At 37.4% G+C, this 27,658-nt stretch overlaps 1 protein-coding gene across 5 annotated transcripts in view; it reads left to right on the forward strand.

The window, feature by feature from the left end:
- The window catches only part of VAV3 (vav guanine nucleotide exchange factor 3), a 375,496-nt gene that overhangs the window by 192,687 nt on the left and 155,151 nt on the right, over window positions 1–27,658 (forward strand). For 4 of the 5 annotated variants that reach the window (XR_005215287.1, XM_037826497.1, XM_037826494.1 and 1 more), the window contains 5 exons: window positions 2,129–2,197; window positions 3,817–3,903; window positions 6,157–6,242; window positions 7,757–7,889; window positions 8,289–8,398. Coding sequence is in view for 4 of the 5 variants with exons in the window: in XM_037826497.1 (XP_037682425.1) it covers window positions 2,129–2,197; window positions 3,817–3,903; window positions 6,157–6,242; window positions 7,757–7,889; window positions 8,289–8,398 (485 nt within the window). In the remaining variant the exon portion in view is untranslated. Of the gene's footprint in view, window positions 1–2,128; window positions 2,198–2,235; window positions 3,904–6,156; window positions 6,243–7,756; window positions 7,890–8,288; window positions 8,399–27,658 lie in introns of those variants that run through there. The other variant, XM_037826496.1, reaches the window with a different exon arrangement.

A 27,658-nucleotide genomic window follows, 5' to 3' on the forward strand; every position in this document is an offset into this window, starting at 1 on the left:
GTACCTTTGGTAAAGTCAATTATTGATTGAAGAATATAAATGGTGCAATTTTCAAGAAACATCTATTTTGGTCACTTATAAGATGTCAGGCAGTCTTTTAAAAGTATAAAGTGTGACAATTCTTTTTTAGAAGTTCAGTTAACTTTTTTCATAATTTCTCTTGTGTTCTAAATTCCAAATTTCAAGAGTATGTTAGTTCTGTGGTGACTTTTTAAAATAGGAAACATTTTCTTTTGGGCAACACACAAGGGAAAAATTATAGAAGTGTTTTTTTTTTGCCTCAAAATAGTATAGAGTAAAATTCATTTACTTACTGTCTAGAAATTCCTTTAACAAATGTAGCTATGAATTTGGACATTTTCTACTTATTACCATATTTTAGTGGAGAAATCACTTTGAAATGTTTGATTATTTGCAATCACATATTTATAAAATTAGAATATTTTATGATGGAGGGTTTGAAACTTTGAAGAATAATATATTTTTATTTAATAAAAGAAAAGCAAAATAGGAAGAGAATGAGATGTTTACAGAGTCAGTCTCTGTAGGTCCTGTTTATAGCTAGAAACACTACTGGTGTTAAATTCAGAGATTTTTGAAAGGCTCCCCTGCATCAAAGAGTTTTAGATACTAATGATTTAAGACATCCCTTGTACTGATGAAGCTCACTGTTTAGACGGGCAAAAAAGAAATGCTAGCTGCCAAGTATAACACAATGTGACCAGTATGCAGAAGGTACAGAGGTGGAACAAGTAAAGCTCTAATTAATTATGTCTAAGGGCCTAGAGGCAAGAAAAGAGGTCTCTGTTGTAGAAGGTTTCACAGAGGAGCGATTCTTGAGTTGGGCTTTGAAGGATGAGTAAGAGTTTGACAGGTGGATCGGAAAGGAAGGGCATTCTGAGGAGAGAAAACAACATTCCTAATGGGATTAGAAGTTAAGCATATTTTGAAAATCACGCTTAAATTTAGTGTGAATAGGATATAGGTTGTTTGTGTGGAAGGAGAGCGAGAGCAGTTGGGAGAGGTTTGTGGAATTCAGATCAGGAGAGACCTAAGAGGTATGGATGACAACCTGAAGCTTTTGTGGGGCATTGCAGAAGTCAAATAAGGCAAAGCCAGGATCCAGTTTGCATTTTAGAAAACTAAGTGATGTCAGTAGAGTGAATAGATAATAGTGAGGAGAGACTGTAGGTCAGAAGATCATTATAATGGTTCATTTGAAAAAGGCAAGCATCTGCACTCAAGTATGCCAGTAAGAATAGTTTCAAGGAAAAAGATCCAAGTTAGTATCAGTAACATAGAGTGAGGAAGATGGGAGCGAGATATGTTTGAGCATGTCTCAGGTTTTGGCTTAAGTGATTACACTGATGGACATGCTGTTATTCAATAAAACATACACACAGGAGAAAGAGTAGGGTTGTGGGTGAAGGTGGGTTAAGTTTTGGATTGAAGGGCTTATGGGATACCGAGGTGGACATAGTTGGAGATGAGTCTGGAACTCAGGTGTTAATTCTGGGTTGATCCATAAATTTGTGAGTCAGGAGGTGATAACTGATGTTATGGCAATGGTTACAACAGAATTTGTAGAGTATGGGGTGTAAGAATAAAAGAAGACTCAAAATGAAAATCGAGGGAGCAATAACTTTTCTAAAGGAGAGCCTGTGAAAGAGACTGAGGAACAGGCAAAAATTTAGGACAGCCAGCAAACAACACCAACAGCAGAAACAAGAAACGGAAAACCCCAGTGTCCCTGAAGCCAAAGGAGAGGTGTGGTTAGCAGAATCAATAGCAGTAGAGAGGCCATGATTGATAATGAATAAAAAGTATCAATTCAGTTGGCAATTAGGAAGCAGTGTCAGTGTAATGGTGAGGGATAGAATTCCAATTCATCTTTGAAAGGAAAATGTTTCCAAGTACTGTCTCAGGCTCTTTTGGTGTCCAGTTGGTCTTCATACAGTTACTTGCAATTTTTGGTGAAAATAACTTTTCAGTAGAGCCCAGTTACATCGGATATCACACTATTGTGCAAATAATGACAATAATGCTTCATTTTTAAAAAAGTGTTCTTTTCCTTATGTATTGGTTTTATTGGAAGCAAGTAGTACTAAGAACTATGTCTTCCAAATAGGAATTGGTCAAACATACTACTGATCCCACTGAGAAAGCAAATCTGAAACTGGCTCTTGATGCAATGAAGGTAAGGCAAATGTATCAGTAACTTGTTTGTATTTTTTATTCTTGCCTAAAATTAATATAATTCAAGCTGTGGAAAAGTAAATAATTATATATGAATGATTTAGGGATTGGGAGAGCTAGGTGTTTGTTGTTGAGATAAATATCCTTGCATGGATTTTATTAGATAAGTAAAAAATGTAAAACCAAGAGGTATATTAAAATAACTTCTGCACATGTGCGACAACTTTGAAAACCACTAAGAATTGTTTAGTATAATGATTTTATATCACGTTCTTTTTATGGCTACTAAGAGAAAACTGTTGGCTTGTGTAAGCAGTAGGATCAACCAGTGGCTCTGGAAAACCGGTTATCACTTATTTTCTACATCAGAGGACATCTGCCAGACTTACCTTTTGGATGCTGTGCATCAATATAAGTGAATTTCAGTTGGGTTTTAATTTTCAGGTAAAGCTGAAAATCAAGAAAAACGAGTAAAGTCAGGCTTTTTTTTTTTTTTTTAACATATTGGGGAATATGTAAAACTAATTTCCTCATTGTACAGAATAAAAATGACTTTGAAAGAAGTATTTGCCCATAGCTTAAAGCATAATCAAATATTTGTTCCCCTAACGAAATGCTAATGTAACTGCTCAGAGCAATGCATAGTTACTTATCTGCATCCCTGTAGCAATTTTAGTGTTATTTGTACTGTTTAGCTGATTTTAGCACATCAGGAAACCTCACACAATTATTGATTATTATTAAAAACCATAACAAGTTTCCAGTTTTTATCAATAAATTGTTTATGCATACGTCCTGTGAAAAGTCAGATTCCATTTAGAACAAAGTTAGGAGCTGCTTTTTGTCAGAGTTCTGTTCCTACCGCTTAAGAGGGTAGAGAATAAAGAAAAAGAGCTCAGAAAACAGGAAAATCTGGAGCACATATAATAAAAATAGCTGGTTACAGTATGGAAGGATGAGCTAATGTTTCCTCAAATATGAGAAAAGGCATTTAAAAATAGGTGAAGACATGAAGAACCAGCAACTTTCATTCACAATAGAGGTCTTTAGTTTTTCACCTCTCCTTTATTTTTCCTTTATAACTCTTAAAAAAAATTGAACGTGCTCCCTTAGCTGAACGCTCGCTCTCAGGAGCTAAGACATTAACTGGATGCACAAAATAGTCTTGCTAGATCCATTGTCTAACTTTCAGTTACTTTTTTCTCCCTGTTAACCCATCGTTATTACCCTTTTCCAACCTATGTAAAAATGGAATTCTCTCAAAGTCAGTTATCACCATGTTTTGAATTTACATTCTTCTGACCTTCTTTCCTTTTTGTTGCTCTGCACAGTGGCATACTTTGCTTGTTTTTATTTTTTAAAGCAACAATATACTCACTCTTTTCAGGGGTGTAGTAAATGACAACTCTTCAGTCTTCCCAGCTGCATGCCAGACATTTTTCAGTTGCCTTTGAGATGCAGCTTTGATTGATGGGGTGTCCAGTTTATTGTCATTGAAAAGTTGACAGTAGTTACTTTTACCACTAATGGAATTAATGATGTGTTTTCTTCCAAAGCAGTTCTTATCTCTTCTCTAATCTTAGCATGCCTCCTTTTTGTACCCTTCTCTTTATTCTTTAGGACTTGGCACAATATGTGAATGAAGTGAAAAGAGATAATGAGACCCTTCGTGAAATTAAACAGTTTCAGCTATCTATAGAAAATTTGGTATGTAATTATCCTTCTATCCGGCTTCCCCCACCCCCCAATTTGGGAACATTCTAGGAATTGTTTGTGAAGTAAAGATAGTTTACCTTCCGGTTTCTAGTACTCTGTTTTTTCCCATTCCTTGGTTGGGCACCATCCACCTGGATGTCTAGAGGCACCTGCAACTTGTCATTGTTCAAGAACTTTCTGCCACTGTTTTCCCTCTCACCGAAGTTACACTGCCTCTTCTCCCAGGCAGTCCAAGCTCTAAACATTGGAATCCACTTTTTTCTTGTCTTTCCCAAACCCACATGCATACTAATGCCTAATGCATGTATATTTATTCATTTTACATATTTTTACTAGGTGGCTGCTATGTGCCAGGTGCTTTGCTTGGTCTTGGGGGCTATACTTATGATCGAGATGTTCTCATGGTTGAGTATACAGTAAAAAAAAAAAAAAAAAAAGAGAGAGTTAAAAATGCCATGATGAGATTAGTGCTTCAAACCAGGTGCTGTGACAGGATAATAAGGGGAGTCCTAGTATAGATAAGATGGTTAGGAAAAGTCCTCTGAGTCGTCTGTCATTTGAACTGAGACCTGAAGGGTAGGAAGCAGCCAGCTGTGTGGAGCGACCCTGGCAGAAGTCCCCGGAAGGGCAGTGCTCAGAGAAGGACAGGAGCCAGGTGTGTTCAGGAAGCAGAAAGGTAGATGTGGCTAGAAATTGAGAGGGAAAGGAAGAAGGATGAGCACTGTGCTGAGAGAGTGGGCACGGAGCTTCATATTAAGGCCTTGTAGGCCAAGGTGCAGAGCTGGGATTTTACTGTAACTGCAGTTGGAAACCAGTGAATGTTTTTATCTGGGAGTGCCACAATCTGATATAGATTTCAAGAAGATCCATGAAGCAGGCATATCTGCTGTTGAAGTAGTTTCAAGAGCAAGGTGATGGGGGCCTGGATTAGGCTTTTGGCAGAAAAGAAGAGATAAATGAATGGATTTAAGATACTTTTTTTTTTTTTGGTGGAGCAGTCTAATTGGTTCTTTGAGATATCATGGGCCTTCCTCTTTCTTTTCACTCATACAGCCACTTCCCCATTTCAAGACCTCATAACCCTCCCACCTGTTGAATTGTAATAGCCTCTGATCAGCTCTTCACATGGTTGCTTTTCCAAAATGTGGATTGCTCAATTCACTCTTTTCCCCAAAGTTGTAAAGACATTCAATGGATATTCCGTCGCATAATATGTAAGGCCCTCAATGATCTGGCTTTCAGCTGTTTTCCTGAATTCATCCAACTGTATCTGCCCACATATGTTACATTGCAGCTACCCTGCCATGTTCTATGGTCTCTGATTTGTGACACATTTTTATAGTTCTTAGAGACCAGAATGTGTTTTCCCACTATTCCCTATTAAATTCCCTCAAAGCCCAACTAAAAGAAATCTCTTTCTCTAGTCTCCCATCATCCCTTCCTCTTTGTAATTCCAGGGCACAGTGCCTGGACAGCTATTTAGCATTTTTTTTTATACTTTCTTGTAGTACAGTTAATTAATTATACAATGTCTCCCTTATTAGAATGGAGCTTCTTAGATGTTAGTGATAATTTTTCATTCTATTCTTTATTCTTTTAGTGTCTTACACAGTAGGTGTTCATAAATTTTTTTTTTTTTTTTAATTTCATTGTGTGCCTCTGGGGGAAATAGCTCATTATTTTTAATCGCTAAGTCACAACTTTTCATCCTTGAGATATTAGCTCGGGGAATCCTTTCCTAATCCCTTACACCAAATTAGGACCCCCTGCTATGCATGCTTTTTGTATATTGCCTTCATGGCAATTGTACATTTGTAATTATATGCTGTGAATACTTGTTACTCCACTGGACAGTATGTTCCATGAGGGCAAGGCCTACGTCATTTTGTCCTGCAAGTAGTACAGTGATTGGCACATAGTAAAAACTCAGTAGTTACTGGTAGCTGTAACTCTCTTGTGATTTGGATTCTTCCAGTTAATTCCCTTTTCTGGTGCCTAACTTCCCAATTAAGGTTATATTGAAACTAATTAATGTCCTCATCATATCCCCCGGGATTACAAAGGACAGGCTGTTTTTTTAAAGTGTATCATGTAGACAGCCTTCTAGAATAAGTGTGCCAAAAATATAAAAGAATAAAGTTATTAGGTATTAAACTATAGATCCTTAGCAAATATCTACACTAATATTTATTTCTGTTTATATGTGATTATGAAAAACTCAGGAATGTACATTTTATATTTTAGAACCAACCAGTTCTGCTTTTTGGACGACCTCAGGGAGATGGTGAAATTCGAATAACTACGTTAGACAAACATACAAAACAAGAAAGGTGAGAAAAGAGGAGCAATATATTTAGTTTCAAAATAAGTAACCAGTATCGGAAGACTGAGAAAACCTTAAAACAATTCCTGTGGGACAAAGGGAGTGGGGGGGGGGGTGTGGAAGGAAGAAGAAAGTTTTATAAATATTCTAATATAGACATGGTAGGCGTTCCCCTCTCTGTTCAGACACCTGTGGGTTTTTCTAAGTGTAAGTTCTTAAGGAAAGAACAAATATAGAAGAGGTCAGCTAGGCTAAAAAAAGGACATATTAAGATGAGAATGGGGCAAAGTAACCAAAGATAACTACCATAAAATACAATGGTTTGGTTTGGGGGGGATACATTTTAAAAAATAACTAAGAATATTAGAAAATGCCCTAAGAAAGAAGTCTGAGTGAGGACCATATAGTGAGATTCTCACATAAAGTTCATGAAGGTAACTTGACTTGGCATCCCTTGTTATTTACATGATTGTCAAACTGGTGCCTTTTCTGGATCTTTCGGAGAAGAGCAAGTTAACCAGCAGGGGGCAGCACCAGCTCTTGCTTCCACCATGATATCCTGGTTCCACATAAAGCTCCCTGGAGCCGCCTCTCTGGAGGAGATGGGCTTTGAAAATGATGCAACTATTAGACCTATGTGGATGATAATGTATCATTATCATTGCATGAAAAAAGATATGTGTATTAACCACTGAGAGTTTATGAAAAGATACAGGTATCAGTACTGAATGAGAGGGTTATAAGCTTTGTTTTCTTCCCCCAAATATCATTGGTTTTAATAGAAAAGAAAAATATCATGTAAAATAAAACTTTTCTTCTTTATGTTTTGCTCATATACCACTTGATCCAGGTGATTCACTAAATTGTGAAGTAGCAACATAAAGGGTAAAAGCACAGGGCCCGGAATTAAACCTGCATGTACAACCTGCTCTGCCCCTCCTTTGAGCAAAGTATCTATTCTCTAAGCCTCAGTTTCCTTGCTTGTAAAACGAAGATAATACATACCATAGCAGGTGGTAGTGGGAATTTAAATTGTCGTGTTTATAAAAGGCATTCTGCTACCTCCTAGTAACTTCAGTAGGAGGTAGCTGCCATTGTGGTCACAATTATTATTCTTTAAATTTTAGCATTTAAATTAAAAAAAAGGTAACAGCTCATGAGCAACACTTTATGGCTTATTTCAGTTATCCTTTCAACTCTGCAGTATCCATACAACTCTGTGGTATGCATATTGTTCTTATTATAATTTTGTTCATATTTTAAATGAGGAAACAGTTACAGTGAGGCCATTCATTTAGAAAAGGGTAGTTTCAGAATACATTCAGCTCTTATAACTTCAAATCTCACATTCTCTTCAATGTGCTATACCACCTTTTGTCTTTGAAAGAAAAAGTGTTTGGTTGGTTAAATTAAATCTTACTGGGAAAAAAATCCATCCACATGCTTCCAGATCACTTTCAGTCCCTCTGTCTGTCTCTCTTTTTCAACCACCCTCTCTCCACTGCTGTTTGTCTTTCACAGGCATATCTTCTTATTTGACTTGGCAGTGATCGTGTGTAAAAGGAAAGGCGATAACTATGAAATGAAGGAAATAATAGATCTTCAGCAGTACAAAATAGCCAACAATCCTACAACTGATAAGGAGAATAAAAAGGTGAATTCTTGGAAATTACATACTAGAATTTGCTCGTAACTTTGAATATTCAGGAAAAGTGTGCTAATGCGTCAATGTGAGCTGTGGCTTATCTGTCCAGCTGATTTTGTTTCTAGAAATGGATTAGGAGCAAGCCTCTGTGAGAGATCACTGGACAGTGCCACAGCTGATCTGATCATCTCTAAGCATTGATATCAAGACAGTAAAATGCATTGGCTATAGAAATTGGTATAGCTATGAAGCTGACTATAATAATGAGCTTGATTGTCCACAGTTTGTATTATTGACAGCATCATGAGGGAATTTTGGCTGATTATAGTGGAGTTTTAGTGCATTTAGAAACATGATGTTATTAATTAATGATACATATTAACCCAAGAAATGTTTTAATTTTAACAGTGGTCCTATGGCTTCTACCTCATCCATATACAAGGACAAAATGGGTTAGAATTTTATTGCAAAACAAAAGATTTAAAGAAAAAGTGGCTGGAACAGTTTGAAATGGCCTTGTGAGTATTCCTACCTTTAAAAGTGCCTTCTTCCTTGACTGAAATCACTTATGAATAATGAATTATCAGTGGATGTACTCTAATGCTCTAGCATGTGTACAGAAGCTGAGGAAACACTTTTCTCTGAGTACAAGGCTGCTTGATAACCTTGGTCTCCTAGGAGAGGCGTTTTGATGAATTTCTTCAAGGAGAAGCAAGAGGGAGCTCTAACCTTCTGTTTGACTTTCTTCCCAGCTTTTTAATTGTTTAACTTTCAGCAGTTCAAGAAAAATATTAATTATTCTAATGACCAACTTTTAATGTAATTGTTGTATTATATATAAGTTAAATAGAGACACACAAATATATATACGTATGTGTGCATATTTTTAAAGGAAAGATTGATTTATTCCCTCTGTGTGTTTTTAACTCATTTGTTGTTTGAATCTAGGACAAACTGCTTGACATAGTCAATGATTGCTTTAAGGGCTTGATTTCTTTTCAGCAGTCTTTCCTTTTACTGAAGAGGAAGCTCAGCAAAGAGGTGGAAAACAAATCAGACATGTTTCAAAAGGAATGGCTTACAGAGATGCAATTATACAAGAACATGTCTTTATAAATGTTTCTTTTTCACTTTGATTTTTACAGATTGAAACATACATAATAATCCTTGTTATGGAAACCTGTAGGCCACCCTGAAATTGAAATGGTTAGCAAAAGGTGAAATTACTTAGGAGAAAACACGTCTGTGATTTATTTCATTTGTGTTGTAGCATTATTTAACAGTTGTGAACAAAGCCCATGTGTTTTGTTGTTTTTTGTTTGATTTAAGAAATACTCATGTTAATATAAAATAGACGTAGGAATAGAATGTTTTATTGTAATTCTGAAGAGAGAAAAATAAAGATTCTGTTAAGATGACTAACATTTTGAGAGAGAGGATTGTACAGCAGAGAGATTTTTAAGCTTACAGACAATTCTGGGTTCAGTTGTGTTCACTTTTAAGAACTGGCTGCGTGGTCTTAGCCAAATTATTTAACCTCTCAGGATCTCAGTTTCCTCATCAGTAGAAAAGGGATAATGCTATTTACTTTGAATTCCACATAATATGTGTCAAGCAGAGTGCTGCCAAATGGTACAATAACTATAGTACTGAACAATAGTTGATATCTATTGTTATTGCTATTATTAATATTGTTTTGTATTTTGGGTCCTAATATACTTACTGGTTCTCATAAAATCAAAAGGCATCTTTCAGTGTACTATTGTAGTTCCTAAAATTTGTTATTGATTATAATAATTAAGCGAAAGGGGTTAGTAGCTTTGTGCATTCTTGCAGGGCTATACTGCAACATGGCATATTTGGTTTGGGGGACAGTGATGAAGGTGGTGATCACTGCTGAGTCTCTGATGGATAGTGGGTCCCATCACAAACCCAGCGTGCTTTTTGGACAGGTTTCAAGTGATGGACAGTGACGAGAGATGTGCATTTAGAAGTGGTGTGACACGATGCTGGGGTTGGTGATAGTTCTCAAAGCCAGAGCTGATCTCAAGCATTGGCTCTCGTAGGAAGGATGCTAGGCTAGTATTTTCTTCGGGTTCTGTTCCGCTACAAAATCTTTAGATGAATAAAGGAATTTGGAGGAGGGAAGTAAAGATCTATTGTCCAAGAGCAGGCAGGCACCCTGGACTGTATGATAGGTGTTTCAGTTAATTGTTAAAATCGAATAGCTAAGCCCCAGATAAAAGAGGATTGATAAGAAAGATATTCATTTCTCTTTCCTGTTAAGGAATATGGGGTAGATAGATGAGGGGCGGAATGGCGGCTTTCCAGGGTGTTGTAAGGAACCCAGGCTCAAATCTTCCTGCTCTGCCATTATCAGCTTTGGGATTCTATCCTCAAGGTTGGTCACTTTGTAGTCCAAGATAACTGCTGGCACTCCAGCTATAAAATCTACATTTTAGACAGCAGGTAGGCCTCACATTTAGGGATCTTTTGTATAAATGCCGCAGACTTCTGTTACATATTTCTGACTAGAACTTAATCATATGACCAAACGTGATAAGAGAGGCTGGGAAATATAAATCTTTATTCCAGGCAGGAATTTGGCTAAAAATCAAGGTTCTCTTACTATGGAAGAAGGGAGGAATGGATAGTAGTAGGCAGGGAGCAGTCATTGCCCTGCATGTGTATATGAGTATGGATGGATTTATATTGTTCCACCACCATGAAGACAGCTATAGCACACACATGACACCTGTGCTTATTAATCTTGAGTATTTTCCAAGCACCTGAACAATATCATTAAATATCTGTAGAAGTGGTTATTTGTCTTTCAGAGTTCCATTGACTGCCCATGCAGATGGTGAGAGGGTGGAAGTACCTTTCTTTGAGAATTGCTCCAAGTCGAAGTTGAGGTTTCTATGAGCAGGAATTATGCCATGTATGGTAAAATAAAATTAGTCAGAATTTTTTTATGCATCAGAATATTGTATTATTTTATTTACTCCCCTCTTTTTTGAAGCTTCTTATGCAGAAAAGCCCTTACAATGTCCCACTTCCATCTTTGTACGGCAGTTCTTGCCTGTCTTGTGCTCAGGAAAATGGAATAATCTAGATAAGTCTGAAGCTTAAGACTTTGCCTACGGTCTAAATTTTGCTGTTTTTTCATTATCTGTTATCTATTGTTTATCTCCTTATCATCTCTTTATTATCTTCTGTTACTCTTATTTTATAAGCCATGGGAAAGTAAAACACAACTAAGACATTTTGCAACATTTGTGACAATACATGAAAAAGCAAGCCTTGTGTATCTTCACAACAGACTGACTTTTTCCCAGTCTTTAGCACTAATGTGGACACCAGAAGTATTCCTAAGTACTTTGGACCTACTGTTGCTTTAAGGAACTCTGGAAAGGAAAACGAGGCATTGGTGGGAGGGTGGCAGGAAATCAAGGGAGGTAGTATTTTAAGACTGATAAAATTCTTGCCAGTTCTATTTACAGAAGATGGCAATTCTGCTGTTTATAGGATGATTGGATCATTTTTATTAAAAAAAATCACAAATCACCTTTAAGGCACTTAAAATACTGCTCTCAATTTGGAATATTAAAAAACGCCATAGAAAACAAATGCCTGAGCACTAACAAACAGTAAGTATCCAGTAAACATAAATCATCTCCCCACAGGTAACCTAAATCTCAGCCTCTGACTTTCCCAAACCCTTATACATCCTTGCCCAGTAATAGTGCTCTCTGACCTTCTTTGGCCATAACCACTTCCAGAATTTAAAATATTCAGTGAACCACACCAGAGCTTGGCAAACTTCCACAGGAAAGACTGAGCAAAGAGAAAAGCTTCAGTGACCCACTTGGATAGGACTAGGAAGGGAAGAAGGAATTTTTTTTTAAAATATATTATTTATTTATTTATTTTGGTGGGGGTAAGACAAAGTGGTAGCAGGACAAATTGTTCTTGAGTCTGTGGAAACAGTTATTGAGCCACATATTGTTAAGGGACTCAACGCTAAAGAACATATTGAAATCTTCCAAGAGGCTGATTGACTTGCATTGCTTACTCTTACTTATTTCTAAAAGGGCTTTTTGTCACTAACAGTTTCTCACAATTCCATTTAGTTACCTGTGAAATAGGATGGCAAATATTTTTATTAGCTTAAGTTGGTTTTTGTAATGATATCAGAAAATGTGGATGTGCGTACATATTTGCAGTGTTCAAAGTATTGTTAGGAAGCTATGGATATGTTTCCCCCAAATCCCTCATATCCAAATGTGGTTTTGAAGAATTATCCTGTTAGATTTAAATTAATATGTCATCCTATTATTTTATAGCAACTAGCAATCACAGGAGCATTTCAACAAATTTGTACAGACTCAATACTCTGTCATTTACAGTAAAGCTAAGGATCTCAGTTCACAGCATTTTCTTTATCCATAGGAGTGCTAAAATAAGTGACTGGGCTCAGATCCTGTTATCTAAAACCAGAGTCAGGGTTTTTTTTTTTTTTTTTCCCACTGTGAATAGGATCTAGAGGGTCAGACAGTTTCCTTAATGTCCCTGGAATAAAGGTGGTTAGATATGAAATAAAGGAATAGAATAAGAAGGCTTTTTAAAGGAAGAGTTAGAGAAGGAAAAAGTAGAACAGGAGGGGGAGAAACATTGTATGTGGTAGAAAGTGTTAGATTGAAGGGAACCAAAAAGCCCCCTTGCCCAGAATTTCTTCTGACTGATCTGACCCAATTCTTGAAATTCTAACAGTTCATATTACTTCCTTGAATGAAGAAAGCCCCTTTGAAGACACGTATGCCGTTATTACCGTCACTGTCTAATATTTATTGTTTATACCATATTCCAGGCACAGTTCTACATGCTTTGCCTGGATTATCTAAGTAAAAATAGCATGGACAGTGTTATCTGCTAAAATAATGAAGACCCCAGGATGCCTGTCTCTTAAATGTTAAGATTAATCATAGCGGGAAGTAGAGAATGAGAATGGAGGATGGAATCTATAACAGCCCCCGAGTTTCATGTTTCTTGGGATGAGCCCCTGCAAAGGAGTGTTCTTCAGGTGGGGTGGCAGGGGGTGGTAATCTAGATGGAAACACCACAAGTGGTGTTTAATCTGAAGCATCGTGTTTCATTCTAATTTATTCCCCACCCACTTGCAGAAGGAATTTGAGGTTACTCACAGTGAAAGCACACATGCCATGGAATTAAAAAGAATAATCTAAATAATCTGAGGTCAAATAGAACAGCATTTCCAAACCTTTTTTTAAACCCAGGTTCTACCCAGCAAGAACATTTTGTTGAAATTTACTTTCTGTAGTTTGTATTATAAAAACAGTGAGTACATTTTTCACATTTCAAATATAAAGTTATATTTTAGAAAACATAATTTGTTTTAATCTAAAGATATTTCTCATCTATTCCAAATACCAGCGAGATAATTATAAAAGGAAATTGAGTTCATTCAGCAAATATTTATTGATCACTTGTCCTCTTGCCAGACACTATTGGAGACCTTGGACACGTAATCACAATGAGGGAGTAGTTGCAATTGAATTTTTAATTTAAATGCCATAATTTCTAAATATAATAATGTCAAATTAATATACAGTGGATTGAATTTCAGGAATCCACTGTTGATATTTCTATCCAAATCATCTCTTCCTCCCAAATAGATGGAGGCCCAAGAATTGCCCTCTACCTAGCCATTTCCCTCCACAGGTAATCTCTCACCAATCTGTGTGAATTGAATCTGTCTACCTCTCTGTAATCTCCATTGCCATCCCCCTGGTCCAAGCCTTCTTAATTTAGCTTCTGTATCCCCTCACCAGTCAATCCTCCAGGCAATATTCAGAGTGACGATTGTGTCATTTCCTAATTAAAACCCTTTGTTGGCTCTTCATTGCCCTTGGTATAATATAAAAATTCTTTATACTTTTATAAATATAAAATGTTTATTCATTTATCTCACCCATCTTTCTAGCCACATTACACATCAGACTTCCCCTTGCTCAATTTCAGTTCTTCAAGTGTGCACCGACCTTGGGCACTCACACGTGAGGTTTCCCTACCTGGAATGTTCCTTCTTGCTCTTTGGATGGCTGGTTCTTTACTCTGCAGGTCTCGGCTTTGTATGTCACCTTGTGAGAGAGGCCTCTCCTGACCCTCACGCTAAATTAGTAACCCCACCACCCCTGTTTTCTTTCAGGATTGTAATAAGATGGCTGGACAAAAATTATCCAGGTGTACTGTTTACAATATCCCCTCCATCTCCCAATCTCTGCCTGTTAAAGAGAATTTCTACTTCCTGCTTAGTTTTTCCTGTCTTTCCTTCTCCTAAAGAGTAAGGATTCTTTCTTACTTTTTAGGAGAGATGCTAAATTGAACTATGATTAGAGCTGGGAGATTGGAGAAAAGAAATTCTTGTGGGTCTGGGGATAGAAAGGAAGTTTTTGGGTTTTGATGTGAGTGAGACTCAGGAATGACTGTGGGGTCTCAGGAATTTGGAAAGTGGAAAAGGACCTTCTGAGATGTGTTTCCATGGACTCTGAATTATATATCCTGTTAAGTTCTTTGAAATGCTAAGTAAAGAATGAATTACTTTTTGGTTATTTTGGTTCCAATGTGTGTGTTTTTAAGGTTCCAAGGCTGAACTGCCCAGGCTTGGATTCCTGGGGCTTACTATTAGATCTCTCTGTCTATTTAGTCAGTGTCTGCCCCCTCCCTGGACTTTAAACTCCATGAGGGCAGGGATCTTGTTTCCATTGTTCACACATATACTCAGTTCTAGCATAGCCTGGCACATGGTAGACAGTCATACTGTTATTGTAAATTTGAAATTTTACTCTGAAGTTTTCTGACAACCAAGGCAAGAAAATAAACAAAGACTTAAGTCATGGGATTCTAAATGTTTGACAAAATATCACACAGCCCTTGAGGGAGAGAAACTTTTTCTAGTATGGTAAGAGGGCTTTATTGTATGGATCCTTAAGTAAGAGACCATGAAAAACATAGTGTCTTCCAGCAGCAGCATTAGATTTTTTGAAAATTTACAAGTGATGTCATATATTATTTCTTTCTTAAATTAGCTTTCAAATATGTGATTGTAATTTTATAAAATATTTTTGTAGTCACCTAACCTCATATTTGTCCTGGCAGTCTGACCTGATGCTTCATAGAAGTTATAGAACCACAGGATGGGTACTTTTCACATTACCTAGACTCTCTTTCAAATAGCACTTATCTCATCCATACTTAGGCTAAAACCTAAAGATGGATATGCTACTCGCGTGCTATTTGGAGCCTCCTTGCTTCTTAGAGATGTAGGCAGAGCTTAACCAAACTCCAGTTCTGGAGTCTGAGGTGCACAAAGCCCACCTGCTTCCTCACATTTGTCTCTGTACACATTCCTGATACCTTGTGATCCAGAAAGACCCCGACCACACCTTCTCCATTTTCCACCTGAAATCTCGTCACGGTGGACACAGGGGAGGGTCATACCGCGTGTCTGTGACCTCTGCCGTTTCCCTGCTCTCCCTGACAACCTCAGCATCACTCTTGAGTGCAGTGCTCCCCCCAGCAGGCTGCTCCCTGCGGGGCACCAGTCCTCCTGACCTCGCTGCTTCATCCGTGGGGAGAGACTGCCCGGCCAGGCCTGGCAGAGCACCTTCTCTAGCCATCCTGGGATTTGGAGGAATAAAGCTGTGTCATTTACCTATTAATTCAAGATTAAACTCTCTGGTGAGTGTCTCAAGAGAAGATGGACTTTGTTGTTAACTTATAAGAAACCCATGTTTATAATATCAAAGGAATGGCAGCATACTTGACATTGTGTTACGAAAATTTCAGAGACTGACTTTGTTTATATTTTTGTCCAGATGTAGATTCCCAAAATATCTACAGGAAGCTAAGTCCAGGGATTCTATAGCAGGTTCAGACTCCTGCTGCTGCTGCTGCTTCCCCCTCTTCCGCCTCTTCTTCCTCATCAGGAGTTCTGTTGGGATCTTCTCAAATGCTTAAATATCTGTTGAGGCAATGAATGTCTTCTCCTAAAAAAAGGGGTCAGTGAATGTTTTCTGTAAAGGACCAGAGAGTAAATATTTTAGACTTTGTAGACCTTGTGGTCTCCGTCTCATCTACTCAGTTCTGGCATTGTAGCGCTTACGCAGCCTTAAATAATACATAACTGAATGAGTGTAGCTGTGTTTCAGTAAGACAGGTGTTAAGCCATGCTAGGCCTCTAGGCTGTAGTTTGCAACCCTGGTCTTAGAGCACACACAAAAAATGATGTAGGCCTGGGGAAGGTAGCCAATATATGTTACCACTAAGTGAACTCAGCCAGCGGAAGAACACAGTTGTAGATGTGTGAATTTTTTAGTAGTGGTGATTCCTGTTTTAGGCCATCATAATAAGTTTCCAACAAAATGCTCCTCACCTCAAAAAACAAAAACAAAAAAAAAGAAATCCCAAACCCTCATTTGGAATTATTCTATACTGTCCATTTGAGCATTAAAAATGTTGGTCCAAAGAGCAGATTGCATCTATTGAGGCAATGGGTTTTGTTACGTTTTATTATGTGGTTTATTAGAAGGGATGTACAAGCCCCTAGACTCTAGGCTGGTAGCAGCAACATGGTAAGCTTTTCTCTATTCAATAATCAATCACATCAGTAAGGACCATTTTTAATCAGTGATGGCACAAGTGGTCTTGTTTCATTTTCTTCCCAGCAATAATTCCCATTTGTGCCTGCTTTTTATTCTGCATTTTCCTCCATGAAGAGCACACAAATGAAAACTACAAGGGGCAAAGGAAGACTGTGGTAGTGTCAAGACTTTGCCAGAGGGTGATCCTTCCTGAATCAGCCATGTGCGAAGGTGACATTTTGACTGAGTTGCCACCTGCTTTGGCATTTCTTGGGTGTCCAAAGCCTGTCAGAGTGTTTATTTGGATGCTGGCAGCTTTACTGGCATAGAAATAAAAGTATCAGTCTACAAATCGTTTCTGTATTTGTCTACCCATATGTGTTTTTGTTTTCTGGAGCAAGTATTTTCTCTAAAAACAACCTTATTCTTTCTCCTTAAAAGGCTTCCACTACCAGTTTTTAATATGAAGAATTTGTTTATGGGTGTGGAATCCATGTTGCTACTATCTGTCACCCTGGGCTGTGAGAGGTTTCATGGGACTGACATTCACATTAATCTTCCACAATGAAGTCAGATCTACTCCCCCTGAATCCAACGTATTGTCTATAACCTTTCAAAATTGGCAGTTAAATCAGTATAGGGAACTAAACCGCAGTTTCCTGGCAGCAATAAAAGGAAGCAGGACATGGGACAGTGCTCAGAAAAATCACAGCTGTCAGAAAATGGAGTCTTTCAGTAGCTTGTTTCATCCAGCAACAGGCGAAAGCATTTTATGCATGACAAAGCATTGGGAAATATTAAATAGTATTCTTGTTCTATTATTGCCCAGGGGGGGATCAAACTCTCTCCTTTTCCTCTGGCTGTATTTTGTAGTTACTTGACATTTTTCTGGCATTCCTGGGAGATAAGGAGAGGCAAGTCACAGGTGGGAGGAAGAGCAGAGGACAAATAGCAACATTTCCATCAACAAATAAGCATTACTCGAGTCAAATCTAAATGCAAATAAAATTAAGCTGAATTAGTATTGGATGCCCCAAGCCTTTATAACAAACCCTTGGATCTGCTGATCTTCTTATGAACGATGATAGTGCCATCGGGCAAGTGTAACCTGTCAGTGGTGGTTACTGTGCTCTCTCCAGCATATCTGCATAGTGTAGCGATTAACACAAAGATTAAGTTTGATTTGGAATTGTTTGTTGTACTAAATCAACTTGCCATATAGTTTCCTCTAAGAAAATGGCATAATCTATGCTATAGTGATTTCTGTAATAGTGAGCAAGCTTTAGCCTATACAGCTAAACCTAATCGTTAAAAGCCCATATATTACTTTTACGATGTTTCTTGATAAGAAATGGTTAGATCATAGGACTTACTACTTTGGGTAACAAAACATAAAATAAGCTACAGTTGGACATCACCAGTCCTTACAATGGAAATACTGAGAGATACTTAGACTTTCCTCTTCATTAGGCAGCAGCCAATAGGTCTATGAGGGAAATAAGAAAGTCACACTTGACATGATTATCAAATGTGACTGTACGTTGTATGTATATATTCCTTCAGTTATTATTATGTTCATTTGTTCATTCAAATGCTTACTCATTCTTCATTCATTCATTTATTGATTGTCTCAAACATGCCCAGGAACTGTTCTAGGCACTAGGGATATAATGATGAATAAGACAAGTTCTTTTCTCTTCTGGAGTTTACATTCTAACAAGGCATTATGATGTCATTGCAAATAGTGATGAATTGCAAGGTATAAGAAATGGTTTATACCACATGTTATTTTGATATGAGAAGAATGAAATTAGAAATTTCAACCTAGAAAAGTCCAATGAATGCGATCTTGGTTGACAAATTTTCAAAGAGTTTTTGGCCCTCTGAGAATCTAAGAAAGATTTTTTCAATGGAAGGTTTTTCCTCTTCATTTAGAAAAAGTAAATTTTATTGCTTAAGTATATATACTTTATGCTGTAAATAGTTAGGAAATTATGTCATTTGGCACAAAAATAAAATTTAGATCATTAGCTTATGTTTTTTTTTTCCCTGTAGATTCTGGGTACCTTTTCATAATAATCAAAATCTTCAAATGCAATACTGTATTATAAAACTCATAGAATCTCTGAAGAGTTGTTTGGAGCTCATCTCTTCCAACCATTCAATCCCTGTGCCTTTCCTATAACTTCTTTACAAGGGCAGCCTGTGGCTAGAATACCTCCCGTGATGCAAAACTCACTTCCTCTGGAATTGGTTGCCCTATCTTTGGTTAGCTCTCGCTGTAGAAAATTCTTCATTATGGGTTGAAATCTGTCTGTCCAAGTATATAATTTCCTGATATTACTTCTTGGGATCAAATAGAATATGTCTAATTCTTCCTGCTATGTGGAAACCCTTCATGTGTTTATAGATAGTTATTCCTCCAAGTCTATCCTTAAAATCTTTTTTCTTTAGAGTAAAAGAAAAGATACTTAGGGAAGATTCTTTCAGTAATTAGCTTAACTGGACGGTCATCAGGATCAGGTAAAAGTGTAGATATTGGCAGAGTACAATCCTAGGTGCTGTAGCCCCCAGCAAAAGTATGTGAGACAGTTTATGTTTTCAAGGTGTTTAGAAATCAATTTTGGGACTTCTGATTGAATTATGAATAGCACTTTAATGTTCTGAGGCTGAGTATTTTAAGGAAGGCTTCAGATTTTAATTCCTTCATATTAGAGTATTTTTGTTTAGTAGCATATAGGGATAATTCCTCCCACTTATATAGTGCTTTATGGTTTCCAAAGTGTTTTTGGATAACCTAACTTGATTCTTAAGGAGTCCTGTGAGATATCAGGAAGGAACTATCCCTTTACACCTTCAGAAAATAGAGGCGATATTAAGTATTTTATGTGTGTGTGTGTGTGCATTTTCAGTTAACAAGTGGAAAAGACTGAGCTTGAATCTCAATGCAGGGCTTTTTCTCTCCTAGCACGATGCCTCATTTATAGTAAGAATACCTACTGTTGTCTCCAAAGGGAAAGTTTGTTTAATTAAAAAAAATATATTCTTGTGTACTATGTTTGTGCACTAGGTGAAATTTTCCACTTTTTAGAGTGATGCCATTGGATACGGACATGTTATTTTTATAGAATCAAATATAGGCATACCTCATTTTATTGTGCTTCACAGATACTAATAAGTAATATTGTGCATATGATTGACAGCAATTTGTAAGAATGGTTTTGACTTTAAAGCATTTCCTTAGAGTAAAATAAATAAAATCTTCATTTACCATGTTAATTCATGTCAAGTGTTTTGGTCACGTTATCTTTCACAGGATTGTGCCTAATATGATATATACAAAGTTTTGATTTTATTTGGTTTGGTGGTGTTTTGTTCCAATGGTTAGATAGTGATATTTTGGTCTTACAGTTTAAGTTCTCTCTTTAGTGCTAAAGAAATTGGGGAGGAAAAAGCTCATGATCTGAGACTAAGCCCTGACCAGTTATCAGGGTGGATTTTTAGGTTTGTGCTAAATAAATATGTTTGTTTTCATGCAGTACTTAGGTAACATTGGATATGTATTACCTAAGTCAGTGAAGGTATTCCTGTAGTATGAAAAAGCTATTATCTTTTTTCTTCAGAATAAATTTTGGACTGAGCATTGAGTAGCTTCTCCCTCCAGGGAAATACAGATTTGTAGTGATGACCTGAACCATGTATTTGTCCTATCTGTAGTTTATTAGACTAGCAGACTTTTTTCTTCCTAGATATTTCTAAGAAAATATTGAAATTTGGGAGCTCAGATTATCTTATTCAAGAGTGGCTAGATTATTATAGTGGTCGGGGGTCCCTGATTGTCTAGTCCTGTCCCCATCTTTACATTCATGTGACAATTTTGAAAACAGAGTCATTTGGTGCAGCAACACTGTCTGCTTTTGAAGAGCAGCTAGCCTGTTCAATAAAAGAACGTAATTTCAAAAGTCAACGAACCTAATTTATATAGCCTAAATAAATGGGCTTTATAAATTTAGAAAATCACTTTAAAGAGCAATGTTATTTTATAAAGTTTGTTACAGTAAACAAAAAAATCTTCTGCATTATTCTCGCAATCTTTTCTTGTATCAGTCTATGAGAGAATCAACATTTGCTAGTAGTAACATCATGTTCCAAGGACAGTGACCTGCTTTTGATATTCATCTCATTAAACCTGCATAAAACTTATGATGGGGTAGTTTATCTCCATTTTTACAAATAAGATAACTAAGGATCAGAAATGCAAGTAACCTCTCCAAGCCACACAGCTTGTATGGAGTGGAGATTCCACCCTTGCTCATTCAGTGCACCAGATCGCAGGACATTTTTCCCATTCTTTCCTCCAAAGAGTTGCTTGCCCAAAGTCAAATGGCTTGTAAGGGACAAAACTCATGCTAGAACCTAGTTTCTTATCTCCTGATCAGAAATTCCAGACTTCTTTTATTTTTCTATGGTTCTTCTCCTTTGGATAGCAAGAGCAATGAGAAAAAAATCCTCTCATCTCTTATCATATACCACGTTTCCTTTATGTAGTCTTTGACTAATGGCTTGTTGGTCAGAATTAACTCAGGGATATGTTCTCTGATAATGCATTAATAATATACATGAATTAAAACTCCTTCTCAGAGAATATTTGAGCTTTGACATATTGAACACTGGCATTTTAAATTAAAGCTGTTGCTGTCCGTGCATTTTAAAAACTAGGTAGGTTGGAAGTAGTGTTTCATACATAACAAAATAGACCCAAGGTCACATGTAGTGTAGTTTACTAAGGCACAACTATGCCTGGCCTGTTTAATTGTGTTAGGGGTTTGAATTCAGTTTTACAGTTATCATGATCTAGACATCTTTCAACTAAATTGTTTTTCAGGGCTTTGAATTACTAGTAGAAACACCATGGAGCAACCTAATGGATTTTCTACAGGCCATAGAGTCTAAGAATGATGATTTGGAAAGTTTTCTCAATCCTTCAAATAGGAGTGTATCAAGATTAAAGTGATGCTTTCTGACAGTTATGACTATGTATTGAGCCTTCGTTTTGCATTTGTTGTCTCTTGTCTTGCAAGTGTTTTGTCTGATTATATTAGCTCAGCATCCTCTTTGTGGAATTAGACTTGTGCATTTTGATAATAGTCTATGCTAAGCCTATTCCTCAGTATAGTTGATTTGGGGAGATTTTGTGTTATACACACACACACGTTTATACATATATATATGTATAAACAATGCATATACATGTATGTATAAACAATACATATACATGTATGTATACATATACATATACATAAGTAAGTCCTAGGTTTGTAACCACAAATGTCTTGAGGAATGCTGATGCCTCAGCCATTTTAGAGATAGATCAATTGACAGCTTTGTTTTTCCTCAAATTCCTATGTACTGGATGATCTCAGACTTTGTATCTGGCAGGAACTAGGTTAACTTCATCTTTAGAGTAACTTGTCCAAAGCCACAGGAGTAGGGAGTAGTGAAACTGAGACTAGATCCCAGGTTCTTTAATTCTGGTGATTCATCCTCCGCAAACCTTATATTAGTGTGTTCCTTTTCCCTAAAATGGGGGAGTCTACCTCTCTCCGCTATATCCCTGTCATGAGAATCTGACAGTTCTCTGTCCAAGGAGTAGTGAATTTGGGGTAGAGGAGGAAAACTCAGCCAGCCTCCTGTGGAAATTAGCAATAAATCCATTATTTTACCATCTGTTTGACATTAATATATTGCCCACTATTGACATTGCAGATTTATCTTCAGCAGGGCACTTCTGACTCCTGAATACTTGATACTAGCGTGAAACCTAATTGCAGGATAGAGTGAAATCCAAGTGAATTCGAAATTTAATTAAACTTCTTGCTTGTTTAATTGTTTGTTTTGTGCAGTCCAACTTGCAATTCCATATTCAATTATAATGAAACTCCCCTTAAATTGAGTTTGTTTTGGGTTTTAAAAATGACTCTTAAAGGGTATTGATATTTAAAAGAATCCTTGGTTTTATAAACTTTCAATGTAAGAGATTGAATGTCTTAGTATTAGGTTTGTATTGACTCTTGATATTGACACAAGTCTAAATGTGCAAAGCCTACCAAGGCAAAATCCCATGAGCTTATATTTAATTTAAAATATGGATAACAGCCATTTTGACTATATTGAATGGCTTGACAATGTGAAAATATGGCTGGTGGAGATCTAGTCAAATATTAATTTTAAATGTTTATTAGTAGACTATTTACAATTGGTTTTTAAATTCATTTGGAAAGTGGGAATTCACATTTATGTAAAATTGCCAATAAACTTGATTTCATGAAAGTGTTGAGAGGTTAAATACTTAATGATTAATTCACATTTAAGTAATATTTTTGATAATTTGGAGGAAAGGTGAGGCAATTGAATATAATTTTAAAGATGCATGGTAATGGATGCTTAAAGATTCCAAGATTTAATTGTGCAGATCGTATCCATCATCCTGAAAAGAGAATAGGAAACTGGATGGAAAAGACTTGTTAGTGTCATACAAAGAATGCTGAACAAGGAGAAAATAAAGAAGGACCCAAGTCCCTCTGCTGACTTGGCCAGGCCTCTCTGTCTTTCTGAGAGTTAATTCATCAGTAAAAGAGGGAGTTGAAAAATGCTTGTGATCTATGTCTTTTCTGTATCGTTAGAACGTTTACTCCCAAATTTTCTCTGCAGCCTCTTTCTTGAGTATGTTGAAGCCTTCTCAGACTTGTGAATGACAAAACAAGGTGGGGGGAGGGGAGTGTGGCATTTAATTGTGATACAAAAACAATAGTCTGATTTCACTTTTATTTCTGTCCAACGGTTATTGCATTTTTCTCTTTGGCTTGTTCTCTGTTGGTTCTCAAAAATACTTTAAATGATTTTTACTCTGTCTGTGTGTATTTACATGTATGTGTGTGGATGTTCATAATAGATAATGATAGTGGGTGCTTTGGGATGGTTAAGGTTTATATGCCCTAAAGGTGACTCTATACTTTAAATTCTGTCTACCTACATTGTAAACCATTGGGAAAATCAATAAAGAGACCTTATTCCATCTGTGGAAAATAAATGTTGATAAAATAATAATCAACATTAGTTCAATTATGAATGATGACATTGCTTGCTTTCAAAATTTTAATAAAGAAGAAAATAAGATTGATAGTCTATGCTGATTCAATATAACGCATCATCTTGCAAAGCCAAAGAAGTTAACTGTGAGCCCTTGATCAAAAAGCATAGATAGTGTGTGATCTTGATTACTACTAGTTCTTAGTGAGGGGAGCTTTTTTTGATATTAAAAATGTAAGAAGCTAGAGCATTAGTATGTAGAGAATTGATTGATTAATCAATGACTTCTTCAAAGACAGTTCAGAGACAGGATTGGGAAAACTGAAAGGAACCAACTGGCCATTAGTGGTCAGCACTGCTCCATGAAAAGGCTTTGCAAAGCACTCAGAGCCAGAACACAGGATGGCTTTCTGGGGGAATTCTTTTAGTTTGTGTGAGGATCAGAACTAAGTAGAGTTTAATAAAATTCTGCTTTGGAGTGATTTGCTTCTGTGAGCAATTTCTCTTTCCTATAGATTGATTTATTTATCTGTGTACTCCTCTAGTGCTTTCCCTCATCTGAACTAAAAGCACTTTGCAAATATCAGAGCTCAAATTTGAAAAAGATCATTGATTTTTTTTCAACAGCCCTGAAGGTAGACTGTCACCCATCATCATTTATTTCTGAGATAAGGATATTGATAGCATAGTATTAAAATCTTTCGAGAAAAATTTTTTTTTTTGTCTAGCAACAACCTAAATTCAAAGGCATTTTGCCTTTGCCGCCTTCTATCAGAGTTGCCATTTAAAAGTACATACTTCCTAGGTTACCTTGTTTTTATAAGGAAAAGGAATAGCATGTCAATAAAATTGTCATTGGCTAAAAGATTCCTCTGAGTCTGCCGAATAATTCCCTGGGAGATCCAAGGAATAGGGCTCTGATTAGCCACTGAAATTTGCCCAGCATGACCAGCGTTTTTTAGGTTTAATCAGAAGTCAGTAAACCCTGAGCACCTTGTGGACCTATAATGTTGTACCTTCCCCTCACCCGCTTTTCTTCTCTTTGTGTTGCATTCTTCCATTTACCTTTCATCGTCTTTAAGGAGAGCCCATTTCAGTGACAGGCAGTCTTGATTCAGAGGATCCTTGGTAAGCCCTGTCCAGGGATGGTACCTGCAATGAGGAGACAATCAAGAGGAGGAAAAATATGGGGAACTCTTCCTCATTTCTTTATGGGCTGTTGCAATAGCCCCTTATTTGGTTCCCTGCCCCCAGTGAGGCCACCTGCAGACCCCCACCTGACTGTTGCTAGAGTGACCCTTCTAAACTGCATATCTGCACATGCCTCTTTTCTGCTAGTTTCATCTTTCACTTCTGACTCCTTTTCTTCACCTCCAATGTTATTGTCTTTGTTTAGATCTTCATCTTCTTCTACCTAGTCTGCTACGCTAATCTCTGAAACTGTCTCCCTGTCTCTGGTTTCACTGGCTCTAGTCCATCCACAACATGTCAAGAGTTTGCTTTCTGACATGCAAATATAATCAGATTATCTGCATCTTGCCCACAGAATAAATTTAGAGTCCTGAGATGTGCACAAAAAGCACCTACAGTCTGGTTCATGCCCAGATCCAGCCATATTTTCATTGTATCCAGTACAATAACAGTACAAAATTCCTAGCAGTTGTCAGAACATATGATGCCCTCTGGACCTTTGGTTAGAATGCCCTTTACTGGCCTGCAATTTATTCTCTCCTGAGGTCTCCAGGGAACACCAATTCATCTTCATAGACTCAGGTCAAAGGCAGTTCCTCCCTGGAGTCTCTCATGCCTCCCACATCCTAGAAGATTGACCAATCTCCCCTTTATTCTCCACCACATCTTATACCTTTTGGGAGCACTTTATTAGATTTACTTCTTCGCTTGTCTCCATCTCCATCCTAGATTGACAAGACATTAAGGCCAATGGCCAAGGGTTTTTTGTCCCAGTAGAATGCTTGGTACACATTAGGCATTTAATAAATATTTGTCAAATAAATGAATGCCTGGAACAGCTGAATACTAACATAAGACAATTTTTAGATTGTAAGTACCACGTAATCTCAGAGGAAGGGCAGATCAATACAGGGATTAGGGAAGGTCTCAAAGAAAAGGTGGGGACCTAACCTAAACTACCAGGAAAGATAGGATTTGGGGAGCTGGAGAGAAGGAAGAATATTCTTGACCAGGAATAATGGATTGAGGCTGAGATTGAAGTGAGCATTTTAAGGGTACGTTGGGTCTCCCTTGAGCTGTGTGCTTATGATGGGATACTACAGTTGGAGATATCATTCTCCTATTTGTAATGTTTCTTTTGTTCTTTGTGGCCCACATAATAATTTCCAAACTCTTTAATATTGGGTAGTGGTTAGGAGTCAAATCAGAGCTCTTCCCATTACTAGCTTCCTGACCTTGAGCAAGTTGCTTAACTATTCTGAGCCTCAATTAGGAAAACCAAAATGGTGTCATAGTATCTACCTGACAGTGTGCTGTAAAATTTTAAGAAATAATATTTACCATTTTTTTCATGTAAATATGTTACCCTTTAGGTGTGTTAACTAATTTGATCTTTATATAAGCTCCTTGTTGATAAGGTATTGTTTCTGTCCTTATTTTACAACATTAGAAAAATGGTGGTACCACCAACCAAAATATGGAAATATGGAAGACATGGTCCCACATTTTTTGGGGGTTGCGAAGAAACAAACCTGTCTGTGTAGGGCAAGAGAGCAGTGTTTAACTGTACCAATGTATCCTCGGTTCAAGGAAGAGTTGAGTCTATTAAACTGTGGGCTGGTCCCTGAAGCTGCTTGGTGCCCTCTGGTCCAACATGGCTTTAGTTCTGAAGCTGGAAACATTACCTTGAGCCTTCTCATGATACTGAATGACCCATTTTTGGCATTGAGATGGGGTAGGGGCCAGGACTATAAGAATGAAGAAGCCCTATGTTGGAGCTCTGAGCTCAGTGGGTTTGGTTTGACCACAAGCCTAAGCTGAGGACCATGTCCTACTGTGGAATGCTCTCACAGGCTGGGACTGCTTCTCTGATCATTATCCCACAGGTGGGCCAGATGAGAATTCCCAGAAACCAAGACCCGTAAATATTCTCTGTTCCTTATTAAACGGGAGGTCATATGGGATAGAGTTAAAAGCATTAGCTTCAGAATTCAACAGACAACATTTGAATCTTGGCACCTTGAATTTCTAGTTAGGTGACCCTAGGAAAATTATTTAAGCTCTCTGAGCCTCAGTTTTATAATCTGTAAATGGGGATAATAATAGATATTTCATAGAGGTTCTGTGACGTTAAATGAAAAAAAATGTATGCAAATCACCTGTCATGATGCTCCAGAGATCCTAAGGGCTTAGTGGTTGCTGCAGCTGACAGTTTCAGTTTCCCCTCCTGGATACATGCAGCCCTGGGGTTCAAGCCAGGTTGGTGGATGGTGTGTGGGAGCTTATTTGGTCATTTCCCGCAAGCTCTTTGTCTTGAGGATAAAAAGACATAAAGACAAGTTAACTGTCCGACTGAGCTGGCCATCTCTGAAGGGGCCAGGACCAGAGGGAGAAACAAAGTGTCAATTAACAAAAGGAAGAAGGATCCAAGTGGAGGGTGGTGGCTCTGGAGGACTTTCTTGACAGGCTGAGCTGGTGGCTGCAGCATTTTTATGGAGTGTTCACCTCTGCTATTATGTGTGGGGAGGGAACCATAAAAGGCACAAACATGACAACGGGCATGTGTTTGAAAGGGGAAGAGGTCCGTAAGTCAGGGGCTGAGCAGGGAGGCTGCGGCAGTCATTTGGGAATGTGGTGCTGGTAACTGGGAGGAGAGGTAAGACCCAGTGGGGGAACCCTTAAAGGAAGAAAGAACACCTCAGAGCTACTGTTTATCACTGACGTTCATCTAATGTTGGGGCTTTGTGTCATTTTGACTTTTAGGACTCAAGCCAGTCCTCTTATACTTGGAAAACAACCCTTTAAGGTCAGGAATTTAATTGTATTTTTATGCAC

Source organism: Choloepus didactylus, chromosome 2, assembly GCF_015220235.1.
Source record: "Choloepus didactylus isolate mChoDid1 chromosome 2, mChoDid1.pri, whole genome shotgun sequence".
NCBI classification, from domain to species: Eukaryota; Metazoa; Chordata; class Mammalia; order Pilosa; family Megalonychidae; genus Choloepus; species Choloepus didactylus.